Source organism: Citrus clementina, unplaced genomic scaffold (assembly GCF_000493195.1).
Source record: "Citrus clementina cultivar Clemenules unplaced genomic scaffold, Citrus_clementina_v1.0 scaffold_5, whole genome shotgun sequence".
In the NCBI taxonomy this organism is placed as follows: domain Eukaryota; kingdom Viridiplantae; phylum Streptophyta; class Magnoliopsida; order Sapindales; family Rutaceae; genus Citrus; species Citrus x clementina.
This window is the reverse complement of record NW_006262201.1, coordinates 29,189,323-29,214,391: the sequence shown is the minus strand read 5'-3', so window position 1 is coordinate 29,214,391 and position 25,069 is coordinate 29,189,323. Positions and strand designations below refer to the sequence as shown.

Here is a 25,069-nt window from a genome sequence, read left to right as displayed (position 1 = left end):
ATTATGCCAAAAACCATAAGGCTCAAAATTTTCGCTAAACTCACAATTTGTTCCTAAATATGCATCGCTAGAAGAATAATCATCATCAATGAATCCTAAAGCTAGGTTAAAATCCATGATAGAGTGTGAAAATTTTCATCCCATTAACCTAAACTTTATAACATTTGGGGTATGCAAAGTAAAATCATTCGGTATATTAAATTGAAAAGTAGCATAGAACTCCCTAATCAACTCAGCATAACCCAAACAATCAACATCAACAAACTTACGCAAACTAATCTTATCTATCAAAGAATCAAAATTATCCTTAACATTCAATTTTTCAAGAGTCGGGTAATGAATATACTTAGCTGAAAGTATTTTTCACTTGGAAATATCTTTGTACCTTTCTTTCTCTTGTTGAGTCGCGAATGCGAGGCACCCTCCAAGATTGGATTCCGCAAGTGGCAAAACACTCATGCCTTTTCCATGTTTCGATCTTTGTCTCACGGCTTGGCGTGAATCTGAAACTGTGCTCCATGGAACCGTAGTGGGAGCGGCAATCTTGGATTTCTTTGCGACAACTGTCTTTTTAGATGACTTGGAAGTTTATGCTTTCCTCTTCGGCATTGTTACAATAATTGCACTCACGGATTTCGATTCACGCGGCTGGAATACAGGGCATAGGCTGGTTGCGGATGATTGCTGCTCGGCTGGAGCTTGCTTCATGGACACGGGATGGAGCTGATTGTGTTGCGCGCGCAGGCTGGGGCTGATTCTGTGCACTGGGGCTGTTGGATCTGCGCGCTGGACTGATTGCACGCGAGAGCTGGGCTAACGCTGGTTCTGAGCGCCGCTAAGAGAAGGTTGGACCTGCGCGCGCACGGGATGGAGCTGGTTGTGTGTACGGCTGCTGATGCTGCTGCGTGGGCTGTGTTGCGCACACGATTGCTGTTGTTGCGTGGCTGTGTTGCGCGGTGAAAGCTGGAGTGGCTGGTTGCTGCGGGAAAGAAAAAGATTTGTTTTGAATTAGGAATTTTGTGAACAGTGATTTTTTATTTTTTTTTCATTTTTTTTAAATAAATAAATAATAATAAATATATAAAAGAAAGAAGAAAAGAAAATCTTTTTTTATTTCGTTTTTTTTTCAAATAAATAAATAGATAAAAAAATTAAAAGAAAGAAGAAAAGAAAATCTTTTTTTATTTCGTTTTTTTTTCAAATAAATAAATAGATAAAAAAATTAATTTTTTTTTTGTGATAAATCACTTTGAGACACTAAAAATTTCAGAAGTACTTTTTATATAAGCACGTGGGCACGCCTTAAAACTATTTTACTTTAAGAATTATAGAAGTACTTATTAGTTAAGACGTATGCACACCTTATCAAAAATTTTCTTCTGGCCAAAATAAGCAAACATATTATTTTTTTTAAAAAAATCTGAATCAAAATTAAAAGAAGATAAAACAAAAACCAAAATAAATAAATCATTTGGGTTGCCTCCCAAAAAGTGCATTTGTTTTATGTCTTTGGCTAAACACATTTATGCATCATTCTCCATAATTGGGACTCTCGAGAGCCACATCCTCCACAATATTCACCGAAAAACCTTCATAAAAATGTTTTAAGCGATGATCATTAACCTTAAAAACTTTGTCAGAGGTCGAACTCCGAATTTCAACTGCACCATGAGGAAAAACATTAGTAACAATAAAAGGTCAAACCCAGCAAGAACGTAATTTACCCGGAAAAAGTTTAAGCTTATAATGAAAAAGAAGAATTTTTTTACCAACAGAGAACTCCTTTCTCAAAATCATTCTGTCATGAAATGTCTTCGTCTTTTCCTTGTAAAAAACTTCATGCACTATAGGATTAATAACATCCACAGAAAATACCAAATGTTCCTCATTAGGATATTTCATGGCATCATTCATATTAAATTCTATAACCTCTCCATCAAACTCCATAGTGAGAGTCCCTTTATGTACATCCATTTTAGTCCTAGCAGTCTTAAGAAAAGGTCTTCCTAGTAAAATTGGGACAGAATTAGAGGAGTTATCCTCTTCCATATCAAGTACATAAAAATCGGCAGGAAAAACCAACTTATTAACTTGTACTAAGACATCTTCTAATACCCCATCAGGATATGCATTAGACCTATCAGCTAGTTGAATTATCACGCCAATTTCTTTTAATGGACCAACATTCAAAGATGAATAAATGGAACGAGGCATGACATTAATAGAAGCTCCTAGATCTAACATAGCTTTTTCAACTCTAACACTACCAATTTTACAAGGGATAGTAAACATACCTAGATCCTTGCACTTAGGAGGTAGTTTCTTTTGGAGAACTGCTGAAACATTCTCCCCCATGTGAACTTTTTCATCTCCTCTTAATTTTCTCTTGGAGGTGCACAGTTCTTTAAGGACTTTAGCATATCGAGGTATTTGTTTTATAGCATCTAATAAATGAATATTTACCTCAACCTTGCGAAATGTCTCAAGGATGTCTTTTTCTTGTTCCTCCTTCTTGGATTTTGCAAACCGGCTTGGAAAATGAGGAGGTATCACAATAGGTAGGGGTTTTGCTCTGGTGGGTTGCACATCTTGAGATTTAGGCATCAATTCATTCTTCTCAAGCTCCTCTTCTACATGCTTTGTCACTTTCTTACTAGGCTCTTGCAACTCCTTCCCACTTCTAAGGATGACAGCACTAACGTTTTGCTTTGGATTCACCTCAGATTGTGAAGGCAACCTCCCTAATACTTGAGACTCCAGACGGCTCACTGTAGTCGCCAATTGACTCATTTGGTTCTCTAAATTCTGAATGCTTGTGCCTGCTGAAATTGTTGAGTATTAGTCGCAAGTGGTTTAACAATTTCTTCAAGAGATATACCTGACTTGGAGTTTGACTGTGGAGGTGCTGGTTGTCTTGGTGGATACTGTTGTGTGAAGTACAAGTATGCAACCTAAAAGGGGGGTGAATTGAGATTATAAAAATTATTCAATTTATAAGGAAAAACTTAAAGCAAATATAATCCAAATTTAAAGCAATAACAATTAAGTTGATCACAATATAAAAAGATAAGGGAAGAGAAATTCAAACACATAGATTTTTACGTGGTTCGGCCAACCTCGCCTACGTCTACGCCTCCAAGCTTTCCGGGCTTGAGGATTCCACTAAGCAAGCCTCCAAAGCTTCAAATGCTTACACTTGACTTCCAAGGTGTCAATAACCTTTACAACAAGAGATTATCCCAATCTCTTTAACCCAAGTGTATCCCAACACTTACAATCACTCAAAACAAAAGTTTTCAAATTTGTTTTGCCTCTCACAATATATAAGATTACACAATGATGCCCAATATGTGAATAGATGAAGCAAGAATGTGTTCGAAGTTCTATGAAGATTGTATTCTTGAATATAAGCTCAACAGTCGTGTTGTGATCAATCTTTTTTGAATTTGAATGAGCTTATTTATATTTGGAGCTGAAAAACTAGCCGTTACAAACTGTCGGCCTGAAAACGGTTCGCCGTTAACCATTAATGGTTAACCGTTTAGGCTAGTCAAAAGTTACCGTTGGGCCAAATTTCAAATAAACGGTTTGCCGTTTAGGATTACCCATTAGCCGTTAAATTCCAGAGACCTGCAAGATAAGCTTCAGTTGTTAGTTCATACTAAACGGTTAAAGAGTTATACGAAATAACCTTTCTGGAATTTATCGGTTAGCCGTTTGTAATTAACGGTTCGCCGTTTGTTTCCAATAACCTGCAAAACAAGTTAGCCTTATCCGTTTCAATTAAGCTTTTACCGTTTGTTTCCAGGTACAATCTTTCATTCTGGATTTTATCGGTTAACCGTTTAAATAAAAGGTTCGTCGTTAAATTCCAGTAGCCTTCCCATCTTTTGTGTTTTTCGTTTTTCATAAACGGTTAGAGCTTAGGCAATATGTTGCTCTCTGGTATTAATCGGTTAACCGTTTAAAAGAAAGTGGTTCACCGTTTATTTCTAGAATCACATTTTAAACTAGATTTTGCAAAGAATCTTTTTCTAATTTGAAAGTCCATCTTTTATGAATATGAATTGAATGATTATTAAGGCTTTTGTTTATTAAGGAATAGCTCCAACATTTTTATCAAAAATCATTTAAAGTGTATTATCATCAAAATCAATATTATTAACATATTCATGTTAACATTGTGGGAATCCTGACGGCCTAACTCCATAGCTGAAGTTGGGGTGATCCTTCCATCCCGGATTGTATGTTTGTGCATAAGGATCATACCTCCTCTGAGGCATGCCTGGAAATCCTCCAACTGCATTGACTTGTTCAACGAGTTCTTCTTGAAGTGTATGACACATATCAGTTGAATGACCCATATTGTAACAAATGTCACAAGTCTTCACCTCTTGGACATTACCAACAACAAATTTTTCCACAAGAGAAGCAAGTTTATTTAAACGTTGTTCAACAGAAGAAATATTTACCTCATTCACCTTCCTTGAAGTGTGATCTTGCATGCAGCCAAATTGTTGTGCATTGGCAGCCATATTTGAGATCAACTCCCTTGCTTAAGTAGGGGTCTTGTTCACCAACACGCCTCCACTAACAGCATCTATCATACTCCTATCCATTAATGATAGTCCTTCGTAAAAATATTGAATAAGAAGTTGATCGAAATCTGATGCTGAGGACAGCTGGCACACAATTGTTTGAATCGCTCCCAATACTCATATAAAGTCTCCCCAGGAAGTTGTCTGATCCCACAAATGTCTTTTCTGATGTTGGCAGCTCTTGAAGCAGGAAAGTATTTCTCAAGGAACTGCTTCTTCAAACCATTCCACGTTGTAATCGATCCATGAGGCAAGTAGTATAACCATTCTTTAGCTAGTCCATCTAAAGAGAAAGGAAAAGCACGCAACTTAATATGCTCTTCAGTCACACCTTGTGGCCTCATACTTGAACACACAACATGAAACTCCTTGAGATGTTTATGAGGATCTTCACCTGCAAAACCATGAAACTTGGGTAACAAATGAATAAGACCAGACTTTAATTCAAAATTTACCTCCAAGTCTACATATTGAATGCAGAGTGGTTGCTGATTCAAGTCTGGTTCAGCTAACTCTCTAAGAGTTCTTTCTACAGGTGCAGCTCTATCCATCACTTGTTCTTCTGAATCGCTAGATGATTCAACCAAATCAGGCACCGTATCTGTTTCATAAAGCAAAGGTGACGAGGATCGTTGCTTAGCTCGCTTCGTCTGCTGTCTCAGCTGGCGAGCTGTCTTCTCAATTTCAGGATCAAACGAAAGTGTACCTGTACGAGAAGAACGAACCATACACCAAGTGAAACGTAAAAATGATTAAATAAACGACACCAATCCCCTGCAACGGCGCTAAAATTTGATGGTTGTCGAAGCCAGCAAAAATAAATACCTACTCTAAATAAATTGTGTATGGTGATTGAGCAGGGTCGTGTCCACAGAGATCGGTAATTATTTAAATCCTTTTAAAATGTAAAACGTAAAATGGGGGAATTGTTGACAATAATAAAAATCAAACTAAAATAACAAGAATGCAAATTAAAGTTGTAATTCAAATTGGAGAAAGCTCTGGTTGAAGGAATTAACTCAGCTTGATTCGACTACTGATCATTGATTCAAATATAAATTATTACTACTTATGAATAGACCGGTTATAGCTACTGAGACCCTTTAATAGCCAATCTCTCCTTAATTAGTCGATAACCAAGGTACGACGGTTGGTTATTTCTCTAATCAATAGACAACCCAAGATACGATTAGGGGTGGGCAATTTCGGATTCGGATGAATCCGATCAGATTCGGATAATTTGGATTGAAAAAAAATTCATCTGAATTCAATCCGACTTTAAATCCGATCCGAATTATTCGGATCGGATTCGGATTGGATGAAAATTTCCGATTACTCGGCTTCGGATCGGATCGGATGAGTTTAGATTTTAGATTATATTTCGGATTCGAATTATATTTTGGATTTGGATTAATTCGGATTGAAATCGGATTTGGACATTTTTAACGATTCTCACAAAAAATTTATGAAATATATAATTAATGAAAACTTACTAACCATTAAAAAAAAAAAAAAAAAACCAAAACAAGTTGACAAATGACAATGTATTATTTCCTTGACAATATGGCATTGACATATACCAAGAAAACAAGCCGATACAAAGTTTCCATTCACAAAAATAAAAAAATATAAACCATTAAATGAAAACATTTAAATAATCAAATCTAATAATCTATAATCAATGGCTCATTTATATTCTCATATGCATTCATTTTGTGCAAACACTCCCATTTAATTTAATTAGTAATCCTCTTACAAGCTAGGTGCATAAACATTACTCCAAGTCCAAGCCTCCAAATAAGCAACACAAAATAAACATTGCTCCAACTCTCCAAAGTCCAAATGAATAACACAAAATAAACTTTGCTCCAACTCCGAGTCTCCAAGTAAACAACACAAAATAAACATTACTCCAAGTCTCCAAACAAACAACACAAAATAAACAATCAAACATTACTCAAAGTCTCCAAATAAATAAACAACACAAAATCACAAAATAAATATTATCATTATATCATCCAACAATAAAATAAACCAAAATAAAAATTATCATCCAAAAACATTTAGTCATTTAGCTTATTTTTTTAATTTTCAGTTTTTTTTTTTAGTTTACAATGCAAATCCGATCGGATGATTCGGATTGATCCGAATCCGATCCGATCCGAACCAAATCCGATCGGATTGCACAAATTTCATCCAATCGGATTTGCCTTCAAATCCGAATCCGATCCGAATTAGTTTGGATTGGATTGGATCGGATCGGATCGGATTTATCTGAATCCGATCCGATGCACACCCCTAGATACGATCATAGGATTTAATCAACTGACAGCCTGAAAAACCAGAGAGACCCAAATCATAATCAACAAACACATACGATGGTTCATTTAAATTAGATTGTTTATTCTCACAACACAACTCTCTACTATGTTATTTGTCACAAACATTAAATTCTTCATACGATGAATCCTTTAATTGACAATAGATTAAGTTGATAATTAAATAGTGGCCAATTAGCTAATTAACAAACATAATCATGAAAATAATTCAGAGAATAAACAAATACCCAAAAAGTAATAAAACAATTAAAGCATAAGAAAGATCTCACAGTAGTGATGAATCAAAGCTTCATTAACCTTCAACCAGAATAATAGGTTTAGTTCTTCATAGAGAGAAGAGAAAAATTTAGATCTAAGGTTTCTCTCTTTTCCCAAAAGTCTCCTTTCACAATAGATTCCTCCCTTAAATACTCTCTCTCTCTTCTCCTCTAGAATTCTATTTTAAATAAAATACTAATATCCGAAATATTAAATTCGTAATTACAAAAATAACTAAAAATACAAAACATGTTAAACTAAAAACTGCAGGTCCATAGTTGACAACACGCGCCCACGCCTTATCAACAAAGTTCTTCTGACGCTCATAATTTCTCCAAGAGAACAATCATCCTTAAACATCATCTTGTAGCTCAATTTTATCACCAATCAATAGAATTGCACCTACAAAAGTAAAACACAAGTAAATCACTATTATTAAGTGCAAAATATCGATATTAAGGGAAGTACACAATGCAAAACTAGTGCATAAATTACACTCTAACAGTGTGATAGAAATCTGCCAGTTTCTGCTTAGTAATTCCCGGACAGCAACAACTATAGCATAGAAAGTATTAGGCACGACCACTTGCTTAGATATCATCTGAGTAACACAAAGACTATCCACTTCCACCAAAAGACGTTTTATGCCAACATCCCGCGCCAGGATTAAGCCTTGATATAGACCCCATAGCTCAGCCATAATCACCGAACACTCCCCAATATTCATACGAAATCCAGTAACCGACAAAATCACGAATAACACCACTAGCCCCTGCATCCCGTGAAATTTTACAAGATCCATCCGTATTCAATTTACACCATGGCCATAGAGGAGACTGCCAGCCAATAAACATCTCTTTTCTCCTCGGTTGCTGACTCATGTGAGAATTATTCACTCTATGAATTTCATTAGCTCTGGCCATAATATCCAAATAAATTGTTGAGTTATCCACCAATTTCCCATCAACCATAAAATGATTCCTCAATAACCATAACCTCTAAACGGCCACGCCGAAAACACACTCCCAAGGGATAGAAGAAACAAACTTCCACTTATTCTGTAAATTAGCAACAATCCAGTCTTGTAAATTAGAGTGAAAAAAAGTATAATGCTCACACACTGGGATAAGTCAAAGCCAAAACCGTTTAATACAGTGGCAATCTCGCAATGCATGAAAAATATCCTCAACCAAAGCCCCACATCTATCACAAGCCATAGACACGGGAATGTGACTCCGAGACAGCTCACCATGAGTCTTCAATTTCTCATGCATAATCTGCCAAAGAAAGAGGCAGATAGATTGAGGCCCCTTCTAAGACCATGGTAAGTTCCTTGCTTCATCTTGAACGGCTAGGTTTTAATGACAAATAGAGTCATAGGCTGAGTGAACAATAAACACACCTCTTGGATCAAAACTCCAGTAAATTTTTTCTGTGCCAAGATGAGAAGCAAGAGGCATAACTGAGGCAATTTGCATGAGAATATAATTTGGCAGCAAATGTTCAAAGCTCAGCCAATTCCAACTCCCTTGTTCATTTGTAAACTCACTCACAGTAGCATTAACAACTTCGTGAAAGATCGATTGGAGGGCGAAATTTATCAAAGGTTCTTGTTTCGTTGCCCAACAGTCAAGCCAAAACCGAGTTCTAATACCATTACATACTGACCAGCGGGCTGCATGCATGGTTGCTGACCACGTTCTCCTAATAGCCATCCAAATATGAGACCCTTGTTTATCTGGGAGGGAGAGCGGTAAGTTTCTAGGATCCAAACCATATTTAGAACAAAAAACCTTCACCCATAATTTGTTCGAGTTAGAGACAACTTCCCAAGTCAGCTTCATCAGCAACTCATGGTTCATCCCATCTAACTTTGTAAACCCCAGGCCCCCATGATTTTTTGGCATACATATTTTATCCCAACCCACCATGCTCATCTTGTGCCTTTTCGACTTCCCATCCCAAATAAACCGATGACAAGACTTATCAATTTTATAGCGCACCAGGGAAGGAAACAAGGTTGTTTGCATAGCATATATGGGCATTGCTTGAATCACCGATTGAGCCAAAGTGACTCTTCCAGCAAAGGATAAATGAGCCGCATTCCAACCAGTAAGCCGCATGTCCACCTTGTCTAGAATGGATTGGTAAGTAGCTCTATTTATCCGCGAATGGATTAAAGTCATTCCAAGATAGCAACCTAAATCATTAGTAGCCGAAAAACGCAAGGCATCACCGATAAGCTGAGCATCTCTAGATAGCACATTCTTAGAGAAAAAGACTTTGGTTTTCGATTTATTAACCTTTGCTTCAGAACTCTGATAATAATTCTTCAGAACTGCATCAATGATATAAGCTTAATCAATTGAGGCTTCTGCAAATAAAAGTAAATCATCAGCAAAAAATAAATGTGTTAAAGGAGTTTCACGTTTGGCCAACCGAATTGGCTTCCAACTGCCCTCCATCACAGCTTGGGATATACCACGGCTCAAACGCTCAATGCAAATAATAAAAATATAGGGAGACAGAGGATCTTCCTATCGGATTCCTCTCCCCGGAGAAAATTCCTCAGTAACCTCTCAATTCCACAAAATGCTCATTTTAGCTGTAGTTCACGTTCCATGATGAGCCTAGATAAATGAATCAGAAGGCCAATCTGTTGAAGAGTATCAAAGATAAAAGACCAATTGAGCCGATCATACACCTTCTCGAGATCAAACTTGATAGCCATAAGCCCTTTCTTACCAGTTTTTCGGCACATTGAATGAACTACTTCCTGTGCAACTACAATATTATCTATGATGTGACGGCCAAGAACAAAACTTGTCTGATGGGGGCCTATAATTTCAGGCAACACGGCTTGCAAACGGTTGGCAATTATTTTAGTCATTGTTTTGTAAGTGACTGTACATAAGCTGATAGGCCTGAACATTTTTAAGCTAGTAGAATGCTCCACTTTAGGAATCAATACCAGAAGAGTAGTATTGACTTCTTGAGGAATCTTACCAGAATTAAAGATGTTAGCAATAAACTTACAGAAAGAAGGCCCAACAACTTGCCATTGAGACTAATAAAAAATAGCATGCAAACCATTAGTACCTGGAGCCTTTAGAAGTTTCATACTAAAAACAACGCTCTTGATTTCTTCTTCTAAAACTGGGTTAGCAACACAATCAATATCATAAGCATCCAGAATTGGGAAATAATTCGGAACATGATAAACTTGGGAACTTGCAGCTTCACTTTTGAATAAGGAAGAGAAATACGCAACTGCATGGTTCCGGATTTCTTCCTCATTGTACAACCAATTGCCCGAATTGTCCTGAATGGCTTCAATTCTATTCCGCCACCTGCAAACAATAGTTTTTTGGTGAAAGAAATTAGTATTTTTGTCCCTAAGCATATTCCAATCTTTTCTCGATTTTACCACCAAAGAATCTCCTCCTGCCCCATCACCATCTCCAATTCATTTCGTAAACAAGCCTCTAAGCGCATTAACCCTCTAGAACTAGAATTCTCCAAGGCTGCTTGAGTCCCGTTAATCCGAGCCATTAACTGTCGTTTTTGCTGAAAATATTCCCAAAAACCTCCCGATTCAAGCTTGAACCTCCTTGACGAAAAGAGATGCCGCATCACTGTAATAAGCTTGAGGATCCCACGTCTGCTTTACAAAGTTATTAAAATGCTCATAAGTTAACCAAGAAGCCAAAAACTGAAAGGGCATGTTTGCCATGATGTCTGTGCACAGCTCTCTCAAACCGAACTAGCACCGGTCTGTGATCTGAAGCAACCTTCGGAAGATGGAGAACTGAGTTATCCGTAAACTTTAATAACCACTCATTGTTGCATAAGGCTATGTCTAGCCGTTTGAAAAGAAATCCACGAGACCAGGTAAATCGTGGACCTTTGAACTTTAAATCAAAAATTTTGTCACTTTTATCTTAATGGAAAAAGGTCTAAATGAGAAATTTACATTCTAAAAATATTGATCTTTATACAATAACTTATTTCCTAATTATAAGATTTAATTTTTTCTTATTTGTAAGGATATAAATATCAAAGATATTACTTATAGTTAGATATTAAAAAAAAAAAATTATGTCATTCATCCGGGCTTGTGTCATATCATCCGAGAACCAGCTTTGCCTAGCTCTTGAGCTTGTGAAAAATTCAATGACTGAGATCAATAAGGCACTCAAAAAACTTCCAACACCAAAAACACTCGTATATAGAGCAAACCCCATTGTTCTCATTCTCACCGACACTTCATTGTAGAAAAATTCCTGCATTGCAACAACTGTGAAAATGTCTGAAATACCCAACAAAACGTACTCAGGTAGCAACCAAAATATAGTAATCGGCTTTGCTTCTGCCTGTTTGCTCCTTTGTAGTCTCTTTGTTTCCACAGCTGCGGCTATCACCATGGCTATGCTAGTAAGAAACATACCGATCCCCATTCTTTGCATTACGCTGATACCCTTTTTGAATTGATAGCATGTTATGATTTGTATTATCGGAATCAAAACTGTGTCGTATAATGGCATCAAGAGTATTATGGATACTGTAATAGCACTTTGAAGTGTTGCTGGTGGGATCTTAAATCTGCTTCCTATGTTCCTCTTCATTGCCATGCCTTGTTTAGTGAAAAATGTAACTGGTTGTTGGAATATTACTGCAAACATGAGTAGCATTGTCCAAATGGGCAAAAGCCTTAGTAAGATCTTCACATTTTGGACAGCATGTTTAACATTTTTAGGATTCTCAAGCTCATCATCCAACTCCTTATTTTGATCATTGCAGCAAAGGGGTTTCTCCTGAAGCCTATCAGCAAGTGGAAACTTATCACCTCATCATAAATCAGACTAACGAAGCAATCTTAAAAATAAATACAAGCGGAATGATAATTTAGTCCACTTAGAAATTATTTCTACTATTTGGGTCCCTTATCTTAAAATATTAATAGAAAAAACACACTGTTTTGTTTAAAGGAAAATGTGAAAAAGGTCACGTTTACCTTTTTACTTAGTTTATTAAAATTTATTAGGGACTCAAAGTAGTTAAAAAAAAAAAAAAAAGATAAAAGTATCGTTCTCACTAAACACAAATATATATACTTACTCTAGCTCCATTGCATCAGATTTGTCAATTGGTGAGATGGCTTTGCTGTTCTTTAATTTTGAGGCAGCTGCTTTGATGGCTTGAACTATGCTCATGAATGGCTTGTTCTTTAGAGCCTCATGGTCTGATTTTTTCTTACAAAAGCGGCTTGCAAATGAGAAAAATGCTGTTGATGTAAGCATAGCAATTGTGGGAATTGCAAATCCTATTACCCAACCAAAGGTGTCTTGAATGTAGGACATAAGTGTGATACCCAAAAGGCTGCCACTACAAACACCAAAATACCACCATTTGAAGAACAAACTCTTGTTATTGTTTGATTTTTTATTTTGATTATCTAGGGTACAAGGCAATATCTCTTCATCATCATTATTATTATCCATTTGGTCTGCTCCAAATGCTTGTAAAGATGGGTTGTATCCAGCTAGGCCTAGTGAAATCAAAGATAGGGGAAGAAAGAGAAAAGAAGAACAACTTGTGGTGTTTGCTGGTGACTCTGCCCAAGCAAATGCTGTTGATGTCAAGGCCATTAGCCCCTGAACAGAGAAACAATGTTAAATTAATTGTTAATAGAACTTAAGGTCCATTTGGGGGTGCTTATCACAGAGTCAATACGCTTATTATTAAAGTACTTGGAAAAAAAAAATGAAAAGTGCTTATGAAATAGCCGTTGTTGCTGTAGAGTTTATAGTACAATTTATTAAGGAAAGTACATGATGAGGTGTAAATAAAGTGTCATTTTATATTTCTCAACTATTTTACTAATTCTCTTATACGAGAAAAACTTATATGAGATAAACATGTCATGTTAATTGTACCCACATATAAAAATATTTTGACACACATTCACATTTGTTGGAGCTGAGTGATCATTATAAAGAGATAAAAATAATTTGAGTTTTTCTCCTCGTACAACTAGGTCAAAGATATTGAAAGAAATTCAATGTAAAATTTACAAATAACTGAGTGATAAAGAAGAGGAAATGAAGGTGGCAAACCAGAACATAGATGAAAGAAAAGGCAAGAATGGTGGAATGTCGATCCCAATAAGAGTCAGCGAGTGGAGCCAATAGCAGCGGCAGCATTGATGTTAACCCATTCCAGCTACTAACAGTCTTGGCTGCCGAAGAGTTGCTCATTTTCATCACATCCGTCAGATATGTTACTAGATTTGATGCCACTCCTTTGAATGCGAATCTCTCTTTCCCAGCTATCACTATAAGCAAATGAACCAAAATAATAACAACATCAACAACAACAACAACAAAACTAAATGTAAGTTTTTATTAAGTTGTAAGCGCATTAACGCTATTATATGTTGCCACGTGTTCCATATTTATTTTCTTTTGTGTAATGCACCATTTCACTAAATTTTTGTCATGCATATGTGATAAGCACTTAGTAAAATGGTAAAATACTCGAGATTACCCAAGACTCTAGTATATTTCTTTGTTTCAAAGTAGTGAAGATGAGGAGACTTGCTATACCTATAAGCATAAGGCATGATTTGCAGAGCCCCATGATCCTGTTTCTGTGACCTTCAGCCTTGAGAGAATAAATATAGATTTGTAACTAACAAGAGAGTAGTTGTCTTTGTCTGGGATTTTAAAACCAAAGAAGGCAACACAAAGAACAAGAGAATAATGATGCCATTTTGAGCATTAAACAATCACTAAAATGGACTAAAGTAAATTAACTTATACAAGAAAATAGAATTTGAAGGCCAATTTCCATTTGAAATGCTATTAGAAATATGCTATCGAGGAGCTTTAAGTGTCGACATTTTGCATGGAGAATTTTGTACGTCACAGAGGAGGCACAATTTTCTTATGCAGTTGACGATGGAGTTCACAGAAAGGCACTATCCATGCTGCAATATTTGTTTTATTGTTTATATACTTTCTGTTCATACATCAATGTCCAATACATTTGTTTATTATAAGATGATGAGGATAAGAATAAAATTTCTAAAAAAATTCAAAAAATTAAATGTTAACCTTTGAGAAATATTCGAAATTGCAGTCAGCAGAACCATTGCATTATTTAATGGCTTCCAAATTAAGTACCCAGATTATGAATACTTGGAAACATTAAGATTGATTCTTATCAATTTCTTTGACACAGTCAAGAAAGCAGGATTATATTTATCTTTATAGAAGATTGTCTAAAAATTTTCAATTTTATATATATTTTTCTGTAATTTTTCATATTTTGGGATTTTAATACCAAAAATATTCTTTTAATCAAGCATTAGAGATTATGATAAAAGTCATCTTTGATTATACTCTGCGTTCTTTTTATTTAAAAAAAAAATACGCCAAATACGAGTGAGAAGGGTTCGAGTCCTCATATGAGTATACATTTTCACCTTTGTATATTTATAATGCAAGGCATATTTTGGATTTAGTTGAATGTTTCTATTATATTATTCAGCTTAAAATATACACTAAAACAGCATACAAGAGCAAAGTATTATTTTTACATATATATATATATACACATTGTATGGCTCAGCTCTAGATTAATTTGGGTAAAAAATAAAATAACACAAAATTCACTTGGAGCCATTAAGCTTAGATAACAAGAACAGGCAACCAGAACAGAGGAGGACAGAAGCTGAGAAGCAAAGCAAATCCAGAGGAGATTGTATAACAGCCTTCTTACTCTTGTCAAACAGCCCAATCAGAAGTAGCATCACTATGACGTGGCCGAGCTTTGTTTTTAGCTCATTCACTGACTTTATTTCTAACCACCTTGGTCGTTCCTAGAGATTGATACAAAGGAAAGGTAATTTAGACCAAAAACATAACAATAAAGAAATAATACATGCCAGACAAAGTAGAAACATTAATCAAGTTAAACCAATATAAAGATTACAAGTAAGTGGACAGACCTTTAAAGTGAATAAACCAAAGAGATTTGATCTGTGGTGAGCTTTGTCTTCTGACAGTAACTTTCCAATGTCCAGATTGCTGACAAAGAGCTCGTATAGACCCATCCCAAAAACCAGCATTACAGTTCCTAAGAGATAGACATCTAGAAGCACAACAAAAAGGTAGTTAATGACTTCAGTAAAGGCTGTATGAAAGCCTTTATATCAATAGTTGAAATGAGATGCTTTCTGCCATAGCATACACATTCATTTTCAATTCCATGCGTGTACATGAGGGAAAAAATGTGTATAGTGTGCATCCCTATTTTCTTAGATAAGTGAAAGTTCAGAGGTTAAATGATGCTGCTAAAATGCAGATTCAATAATCTGCCTCCTTCAAATACTCTAGAAACAGGCGTTAGCAGCTCCAATTTGGGCTATTGATTAGAGGGAGGAGATGAAGGAAATGGATTTGTCAAATTTTGCTATGCCTAGGACTTTCTTATTCTGCAGCCGGAAGGCGGAGATAATAGCATATATGTACCTTCAGTTGATTTCAGAAGTGATAAAACAATGTGTAATTTGAAAAAAGAGAAGTTCAAGCACACATGATCTTGTAGTTTTAAGAGATAAGACAAACATGTAAGCAACAACAGAGATTTCAGTATTTCATTTAAAGACAAAACTAATTCTCAGTCACCAAAAAATAACTTAAAGAGTTTGCAATACGAAACTGCAACTGAGCGCTCAAGGGGAAGTAAAAAAGAAATGAGAAAAGAACAAAAACTGATACGATGGCATTATGACAACTGAAGGGACTTCTATAGGGACATGATGTACAAATTCAACTACATTACACCATACACACTGGGATAATAATCCCAGGTGCTCAACCTAAAATCTGTAATAAATATATGATCAGTTTCACCAAAAGGATATCTCTTTATATAGCCAACAATACATACATAAGCAAGAAAAAAATCATGCTAAATTCCAAAATCCATTCAGTTATGGGAAATTACTAATAACCGCCTCTAAAGAAAAAAAACTAAAAGTAGAGACCAGTAACTTTTTCTCAGTTCACTTTAGAGCCATCTTGGGGCAGCTGCCCCAAAGAGAGTTTTAGCACAGAAGCAACAAAGGATCTCACATGATTTTTTTTATGTAAAGTAGAATTACCAAACTGTAACTCTCCTCTCAAATCTTGCAAACTGGTTCATAGCTTCCAAAAAGAGCAGAAGTAGCAACAAAAACCAACAATAAATTCAAGGTTTTCGTTGAAAGTTACTTTTATGTAATGTGATTCCAAGGAAAAAATTTCTAAACTTTGTTTGTAAATGCAAATTTGCACACTACTAAAATGAAGGTATTAATATATTCAAATTAAATAGTGTCTTAGCGTGAAAGAAAAATGAAAAAAAAAAACAAGTAATCAAACAATGAGCCATAAAAGCACATGATATATATATATATATATATATAATGAAGCAGGATACAGCATGAATATTAACAATAAATAAAAGAACACTCACCAATAGCCTCAACAAGCAATGATATCACGTTACCACGACTCGCAAAATACTTCATGAATGATGCCCCAACATAGGTGCAACCCTGCATATCGAGAAGAGTCAACAGTGTAAATCAAAACACTAAAGAGAATAGTCACAAAAACAAAATAATCAATACATATGGATGGCTACACATGACAGCCAAGATGATCTGCTAATGCTCCCCACATCATTAGTATCTCCTAATCTGAATTTCATTCAGCATAAAACAAACAAAATACATTACTCTAAGATGACTGATAGAATTGCATTTGCCGGGTTAAGAATACATTATTTGTAAAAATAGTCTATAATTCAATAAGTCTGTCAGCTAATTACAAATTCAGATGAAAAAGATTGTTCTTTTCAATTTTTATCATATAACAATATCTTGGACAATACCAAGAATTGAGGTCTAAAAATTACATAGCATCAATTAAACAGTGGAATTAACATTTAACAAAAAGATATATTTAAACTTAAAAAATAAGTACCTTAATGAAACAGAGTAATGAGCCAATCAAAGACCCAAAAACACCCAGAAGTGTCATGAACCGGCATCGATAAATAGCCTGCAGAAAAAAATAAAATAAAAATATTAGTAGAACGCAAAATAATAAAATTCCCAAAAATTTCGGATAAAAAAAATGAAATGATAACTAACTAACTAACCTTCTCTATCTTCTCCTCGACAGCTTCAAGTTTGTCCAATTTCGAAGCAAGAACTGGTGATGAGGAGTGAGTTGATGCCGGAAGCTGAATTTGATTTCTTGAGCTTTTAGTGTTTACTGTAATTAGTGGAAATTTGATATTGATATTAGAATCAAAGACCCTTTTCAATTTGCAGTTTTTGGTGACGCACATGGGCGGCGTGCGCGGTGGTTTAATGGGTCTTGTTATCAACGGTCGAGATGGTCTCATGGTTGGTTGGTCGGCTGCTGGCTCGCTGAGAGAAATGGGGATGAAGAAGAGCGAATTGAGTCAACTGGCGAGTTAAGCGAGCGAGTCAGTGAAGGTGTACCAAAATTTGTTAACAACCGGTGGCATGCGAAAGATTCGCGGAAGGGGAGAGAGAAGCCACGTGTGTGCTTTGGTTACGCTCCACTTACTGCAAGAGGCATCCGTTTTTCATGTTCTCGAGTAAAAACAACATAAAAATTAATGTTCAATTACGTAATTATTTTAGTTCACTACAATGGGGAAAGAAGACAGACACCTCATAATTTGATAAAATAGTGATGAAGCTTTCTTGTTTAACCAATAATCACATAGATTTTTAGTACGACATAATTATCCGAATAAAATTTATATGGTAATTTTTTAAAATATGAGATCTTTGTAATTATTTGGCTAAATTAAAACATCATTTTTTAAATATTAATACATTATAATTACAAATCTACTAATATATTTACAATCAAGATTAGTCTATATATCAATTCTTTTAAAATATGATTTGAATTTTTATCTTCACCAATTTAGAGAAATATCTAATTTATTCCTACTAATTATGACATAATTGAAAGGAAACGTAGTCCCAAAACAAGTGCTAGGACTCAGATTTGGGTGGGTGACTAGCTAGCCTACTGACAAATCACAATATCATTTTTCCTAATATGTGTTTGTAGTTAATTAGGAAAACTTTTAACTACTAGATATAGGGTGTGCTTTGAGTTATTTTTGAAAGGTTTAAAAGTAATTTTAAAAAGTCAAAAGTTAATTTTAATGTTTGATAAATTTTTTAAAAATCATTTTTGACAAAATCATTCCATCCTCCATTAGATTTTGAAAAGAAGAAAAGGAATAGTTTTTCAAAGTCTGATTTTGAGAATTACTTTTATACTTAATATAATTTCATATATATATATATCCTCATATATATTATAAAAATCTAAAATTATCCTTATTAATAGGAAATGAAATCATTAAGTTTAGACATATTAATATTATTACTAATTATATTGAGATAACAAAATAAAGAATAAATTTAATAGTATAAAATATTTATTTTAGTTATCAATTGTTATATATTTACCAATAAAAAAATATAATATATATAAATATATATTATTTAACATTTTATCTAATTAATTTTCTTCACAACTAATTATTTCTATATATAACTAATAGCAATTATTTAAAAAAAAATTACAGCATTACTAAAACCGACCTTGATAGATATTCAAAATTTAAGGGACATACGGGCGGATGGATGGAATTTTTCGTACTACCAAACATTTTCCTAGAGCCATGTGTCCGAATATAAGGTGAATGCCCCTAAGAATTGGACTCTCTCGCACGATAACAAATGAGCCATCATCATTTCACCGTTGATGATATTTTTTTTTTTTTGGTCCTGACGAGTCATGACAAAATATCTTTTCAAAAACAGTCGCACGTCTTGAGAGAAACGACCGCGAGTTCATGGTTAGAGTCGAAATTAGAGAGCGATTCATTGCATGGTTGTCACCGCAGCTCTTTTTCAAAATTTTTATTGAGGTGGCGTTTGTTTTTTAACTTAATGATTTAAAGTGACTTAACTTAATTAATTAAGTTAATTAGAGGTGTTTGTTTTTATAACTTAATGAGACTTTTTAGATAATTTTGACTTAATAAAATAAGCTAATTTTTTTGGCTTTTTACTTAATGGAGAAATCTGAATTAAGTCAATTACTTACTAATGTCAAAAATATCCATGTTTTATAATTTATTTTTCATGTCTATCCCAAAACTCACCTATAGATATTTACCCTACATAAAAATATCCCTATTTTTTCTTTCTTATATTATATATGATAAAATTTGAAATTTATGGTATTTTATATATTAAAATTCTAAAATAATTATGTATTCACTTGAATATAGTTTTACTTATAAATGTTAAAATATTGTGGTATTTAATATATTATTTATTTGACATTCAAATTTAATAAGGATACAAATGTAAAAGTACATATTTTCAGCTTTTTAAGTTGAAAAAAACAAACAACTTAATACTTGTTTTTCGAGATTCAGACGAAAAAACAAACATATTATTCAGATTCAGACATTCAGACCTATTCAGAATTCAGACTAATTCAGGTTTATTCAGATTTCAGACAAAAAAACAAACGCTACCTGATTGTTGTGTTCTTATTCAAACCGTTGGCTGAATTGTCGGCTTCTCACGACCGCTTATGAACTTTCGAGTTTCCTAAAATAATAAAATTTGATCTTGTATAAGTATAAATATATAGTAATAATACAAGGTACAAATCGAAAGCAACCAATATTCAGATTTCAATTTTTTTTTTTCCATTTTCTCTCAATCATATGTTAATAAAAAAACATGAATCAAGAAATATTAAAGCAGTTGATTTTTTTCAATTGTTATTATTAGAATTCTTGAGTGTAATTGAAAATTTTCATTTTAATCGAATTGATCTTATCAGATTATATTGGATGTCACTTTTCACTGGTTGAGATTTCTATAAGTGTTTGGATTTTAATAAGTGATTGAATCGGATTGGATCGAAAATATAAAATTCAATATATGATGGGTTGGACTTGAATTTGATAAAATCTAATGAATTTGAACCACTGAATAATCCTACTACAAAGTTTTATTTATATGACAGAAGTTTATTATCTTGTTATTGTTATTATAGTCATAATTATAGTTTTAATTATAATTAATAGTTGTAGTTGTAATTAGAATTGTTATTGTAATTACTATTAAAATTGAGTAACACATATATTGGACGGCAAATAAGTAATTTTATAAATTATAAAAATTTATTATGTAATAGATGAGTAAACCACAACAGTTGGGACTCAAATTGAATTCAAATATCAGATTCACTCGTTTTTTTTCATTTTTTACAATTAATTGCAATTATTATTATTCCATGTAATTGTTAAAAAAAAAAAAAAAACAGAACCCTTGTGATAAAATCATGCAGAATTCGACATAATAAATGACGCATCATTTAACAAGGAAAAACCCATCCGTAAAGTCTCCACGTGCTTATATCAAAACCGACATGACGGTGGTTGATGTAGGACAAACTTAATCATAATATGAGTATAAATTTAATTTCTTTTTTTCTAGTCTAATTAGGATTTAATTTATATTTATTTCTTGTTTAAGTCAGATTCCTTTACTTATAAAGAATCATAATTTTATTAAGAATAGGATAATCATAACTAGTATAAATAGGCTTGTTATGCTTGTTTCTTGACACAAACTTTTCATTAATAATATTAAGTATTTCTTAATTGAAATATTTTCTCCTTTGTGAGAGCCTACCTTCTTGAGTTTTAAGAACGTATATTAAAATGAAATCTAGTATTACTTCCGCGCTGCATTAGTGGTTGACGACGAGACATCTAATTGATTCGCTGGCGCATGCTGTATAAGCATGTCGATTGTACAAAAGAATCAGACGACATGTTGTTTGTAATATTTATAGTTTAACGAAATGGCATTTTTTAGTAAATTTGTAAATGATGAGTCATCCATCATATACACCGACGAATGCTAATGACAATTCTTTTTTTTTTTTTAGAGGCGAAGATGATGCAAAGAGAAAGAGAAAGGTTATTAGAGTTAATTTTTCTTTTTAAATAGATTTTTTAAGTTTTTATATGGTGGGACGTTCAGAAAAATGAGAGATTAAAATTATTTAAAATTACCAATGGCGCTAACTGAGTAGTGTGTTGATATAGATAAAATGAGTGGATCAAACTCAAATATCACCACTCTTGCAAATTAAAAAAAAAAATCAATGTTATGGGGTTGGATTATATATGGATCTATGGTTCAAATCCAATACAAACGAATCCAATCTATTATTTTTTATTTTCTTTATTATTTTTTGAAATAGCTAAATGTCACCTTTATATTTAGCTTGCTAAAAGAATAAAAACTTATTTTCCTAAAAATAGTAAAACCTAATTTTGTATAAGTACAAAAGAATAAAACCATCGGTTGCTTTCAATATTCGAATTTCAATCATTTTTTTAAAACCCTAAGATAAGAAGTTGATCTTTTCTTATTTTAGTTGTTAGTAACTTGAACTCTATGGTCCAATTGACGATTTTTATTTGTAAATTTTTTATTTTAATCAGATTGATCGGATTAGATTAGATTAAATTGGATTTCCCTTTTCGTTTGTTTAGATATCAACAAGTGATGGGATTTTAATAAGTGATTGGATCAGATTGGATCCAAAATATAAAGTCCAATATGTGATGGATTGGACTTAGATTTGACAAAATGTAATAGATTTGAACCATTGAACACCCCTACTATAAAACTATATTTATATGACCAAAGTTTATTGTTACTATAATCATAACTATAGTTTTATTTGTAATTAATAGTTGCAGTTATATTGAGAATTGTTATTGCAATTACTATTAAAATTGAGTAAAATATCTATTGGATGATAAATGAGTAATTTTACAAATTATAAAAACTCATCATCTAATACATGAGTGATCCATAAAGTTGAAACTCAAATTGAACTCAAATGTCAAAATTCACTCGCTTTTTTTTTTTACAATTAATTGTAATTATTATTATTCCATGTAATTTTAAAAAAAAATATGCTAAAATCATGTAGAATTCAGCACAATAGATGACACGTCATTGATCAAGAAACCAAACAAACGCCACATCGGCATGTGCTTATATTAAAACCGCCATATCGGTTTTTATTAAACTGTAAACGACAGGTCGTCTAACTGATGCATCAAGCCGTACTATTTTATGCATGTCCCTGTACAAAAATTTCGGACAACATGTTTTCTTTTTTTTAGCAAAACTATAAACGACGAGTCATCCATCATAAACGTCGATAGTTACTACTTGCTCACTAATGACAAATCTTTTTTTTTTTTTTCAAGGCGCAAATGATACAAAGATAAAGAGAAAGACTATTAGAGTTAATTTTTCCTTTTAAGTAGGATTTTTTTTTTTTTTAAGTTTTATATAGTGGGGTGTTCAATGGTAGTATGAGGACTTTTAAGCGGTGCCACTAGTTCTACTGAAAAAGTTTGAGAATTGTTGTTCCCCGATCCCAAAGGCCCAAACCCAAAACCCATTTTGTTGTCCATTAAGCAGCCGGGATTCTGTTCGTTTTTACTTTTTAGTCCTTCAAAAATCACGAATTTTCATCTGAGTCTCTCCCTTTCAATGCCAATGGTGCCAACTGCCAAGCGGTAACCAGAATTAAACTAGACACTGAACACTGAACTTGACCACGTCGTATTCCTAAACCGACAGCATTGGGAGGAAGAGGAGGAGTTCAACATTATTAACCAGCTCTTAAAGGTTCTCCCTCTCAATTCCCAATCCCCAATTCCGCCAGTCTCGTTTTAAAAAATAATTTTTGAATCGATTTCCATATCATTGGGGTTTGTTTAAATTATTCTCTTAGCCCTCCGTTCAACAAAATTAAAAAAATAAATAAATAAATGGAGGTAATGGACGAAACCCCTGATTTCGTCATAAAAAATAAGATAATCCCATCATCGTCCTCCACCACCACTTCCCCAACCAGCCATAACCCTCATCGCCCAACTAGACCACGATTCCCCACGCACCATGACGCGCCGTATATTTCCTCATCCGCCCGAATCATCTGCGAAATCCTCGCCCACGCCTCCTCCGACGACATCGAATCTGCGCTCGCCTGCACCGGAATAATCCCCACTCCCGACCTCGTCCACGAGGTCCTTCAGCTCTCCTACAACTCCCCTTCCTCCACCGTCGATTTCTTCCGATGGGCTGGCCGCGGCCAGAGGCTCTCCCCTTACGCTTGGAATCTGATGGTGGATGTTTTGGGGAAGAACGGCCGTTTCGAACAAATGTGGAATGCTGTTCGGGTTATGAAAGAGGACGGGGTTCTATCGCTGCCCACGTTTGCTTCCATTTTCGATAGCTATTGCGGAGCTGGTAAGTACGACGAGGCCGTGATGAGTTTTGATGTTATGAGCAGGCACGGTGTTGAACAAGATGTCGTCGCTGTCAATTCGCTTTTGAGTGCCATTTGCCGACAAGAAAACCAGACTAGCAGGGCGTTGGAGTTTTTGAATAGAGTTAAGAAGAGTGTTGATCCTGATGGGGATTCTTTCGCGATTTTGTTAGAAGGCTGGGAGAAGGAAGGCAATGTGGTGGAGGCTAATAAGACTTTCGGAGAAATGGTGGAGCGTTTTGAGTGGAATCCGGAGCATGTTTTGGCTTATGAAACTTTCTTGATTACACTTATTCGTGGGAAACAGGTTGATGAGGCCTTAAAGTTTCTTCGGGTCATGAAAGGGGAGAATTGCTTCCCAACTTTGAAGTTTTTCTCTAATGCTCTTGATATTCTTGTTAAGCTGAATGATTCCACTCACACTGTGCAACTGTGGGATATAATGGTGGGTATTGGTTTTAATTTGATGCCCAATTTGATCATGTATAATGCAGTGGTTGGATTGCTGTGTAACAACAATGATGTGGATAATGTGTTCCGATTCTTTGATCAGATGGTTTTCCATGGAGCTTTTCCGGATTCCTTGACTTATAACATGATCTTTGAGTGTTTGATTAAAAACAAGAAGGTCCATGAGGTGGAAAATTTTTTTCATGAAATGATCAAGAATGAGTGGCAACCAACGCCTTTGAATTGTGCTACTGCCATTACCATGTTGTTAGATGCTGATGAACCTGAATTCGCAATAGAGATATGGAACTACATTTTGGAGAATGGTATTTTACCTCTTGAAGCGAGTGCAAACGTACTGCTCGTTGGGCTACGTAACTTGGGTAGATTATCAGATGTGAGGAGGTTTGCTGAAGAGATGCTCAATAGAAGAATTCTTATATATGATGTTACGATGCAGAAGTTGAAGAAAGCTTTTTACAATGAGAGTAGGAGTATGAGGGATAGATTTGATAGCCTTGAAAGGAGATGGAAAACTTCGCAAATGTGATGGGCGTAAGTTTCTGAAGTTGTATAGAATTTTAACTTTCTTGTATAGATTTTTAGCTTTCCATTTGGGATATTATTTGGAAGGAATATATTGTAGATCTATGATGTTTTCATAAAAAAAGGGGCTGAAGTACATTCAAAATTTTCTGTTTCTTGACTAGCCTGCATTATTTTCCATTTTCTTTTCCCCCTAGTGGTACCTTACATTCAGCTTATCCCAAATGTAGTCTATTTTTATTCTTCATTCTTTTGACTTTGAATGGAATTCTAGATTTTTTTCCTTTATTTTTTCGACTAGCTTGTTGCATTCTTAACTCTTGAAGCTCAACATAATTATTGGTAGATGTCTTTGCTCGCCTGCAGCTGATTTCCTAAT

The 25,069-nt window shown here is 34.4% G+C and overlaps 3 protein-coding genes and 1 non-coding gene across 4 annotated transcripts; 2 read left to right on the top strand and 2 right to left on the bottom strand.

Moving 5' to 3' along the window:
• Nucleotides 1-4,664: 4,664 nt before the first annotated feature.
• LOC112098702 lies at nucleotides 4,665-4,771 on the top strand. The gene has a single exon (XR_002905811.1). It is a non-coding gene; the product is annotated as a small nucleolar RNA R71 (small nucleolar RNA).
• A 1,858-nt stretch (nucleotides 4,772-6,629) lies between these two features.
• Nucleotides 6,630-13,834, bottom strand: LOC18041306 (protein NRT1/ PTR FAMILY 5.8; the record flags this gene model as incomplete). Its single annotated transcript, XM_006432836.2, has 5 exons — nucleotides 13,801-13,834; nucleotides 13,312-13,529; nucleotides 12,314-12,849; nucleotides 11,300-12,016; nucleotides 6,630-6,642 (listed from the first exon to the last, which is right to left on the bottom strand). Coding segments are annotated over exons 1-5 (1,518 nt in total), but the record flags the coding sequence as incomplete, so codon positions are not given.
• Nucleotides 13,835-14,774: 940 nt separating this feature from the next.
• Nucleotides 14,775-17,769, bottom strand: LOC18041305. The gene is made up of 5 exons (XM_006432835.2): nucleotides 17,408-17,769; nucleotides 17,230-17,307; nucleotides 16,718-16,799; nucleotides 15,207-15,349; nucleotides 14,775-15,077 (listed from the first exon to the last, which is right to left on the bottom strand). The coding sequence occupies exons 1-5, from the start codon at nucleotides 17,654-17,656 to the stop codon at nucleotides 14,868-14,870; spliced, it is 762 nt and encodes a 253-aa protein (XP_006432898.1). The 5' UTR covers nucleotides 17,657-17,769; the 3' UTR covers nucleotides 14,775-14,867.
• A 5,159-nt stretch (nucleotides 17,770-22,928) lies between these two features.
• Nucleotides 22,929-24,765, top strand: LOC18041304 (pentatricopeptide repeat-containing protein At1g77360, mitochondrial). Its single transcript, XM_006432834.2, has one exon. It carries the CDS (start codon nucleotides 23,195-23,197, stop codon nucleotides 24,692-24,694), a length of 1,500 nt encoding a protein of 499 aa, XP_006432897.1. The 5' UTR covers nucleotides 22,929-23,194; the 3' UTR covers nucleotides 24,695-24,765.
• The last annotated feature ends 304 nt before the right edge of the window (nucleotides 24,766-25,069 follow it).

Bases quoted from the DNA above. Each gene is read 5' to 3' on its own strand.
- LOC18041304 (XM_006432834.2), top strand. From the start codon at position 23,195: ATGGAGGTAATGGACGAAACCCCTGATTTCGTCATAAAAAATAAGATA.
- LOC18041305 (XM_006432835.2), bottom strand. From the start codon at position 17,656: ATGAGACCATCTCGACCGTTGATAACAAGACCCATTAAACCACCGCGC. The intron at 16,800-17,229 runs GTACTTATTTTT...CTCGATATGCAG, and splicing joins CATTACTCTGTTTCATTAAG to GGTTGCACCTATGTTGGGGC. The intron at 15,350-16,717 runs GTGAGTGTTCTT...TTGTGCTTCTAG, and splicing joins ATTGCTTGTTGAGGCTATTG to ATGTCTATCTCTTAGGAACT.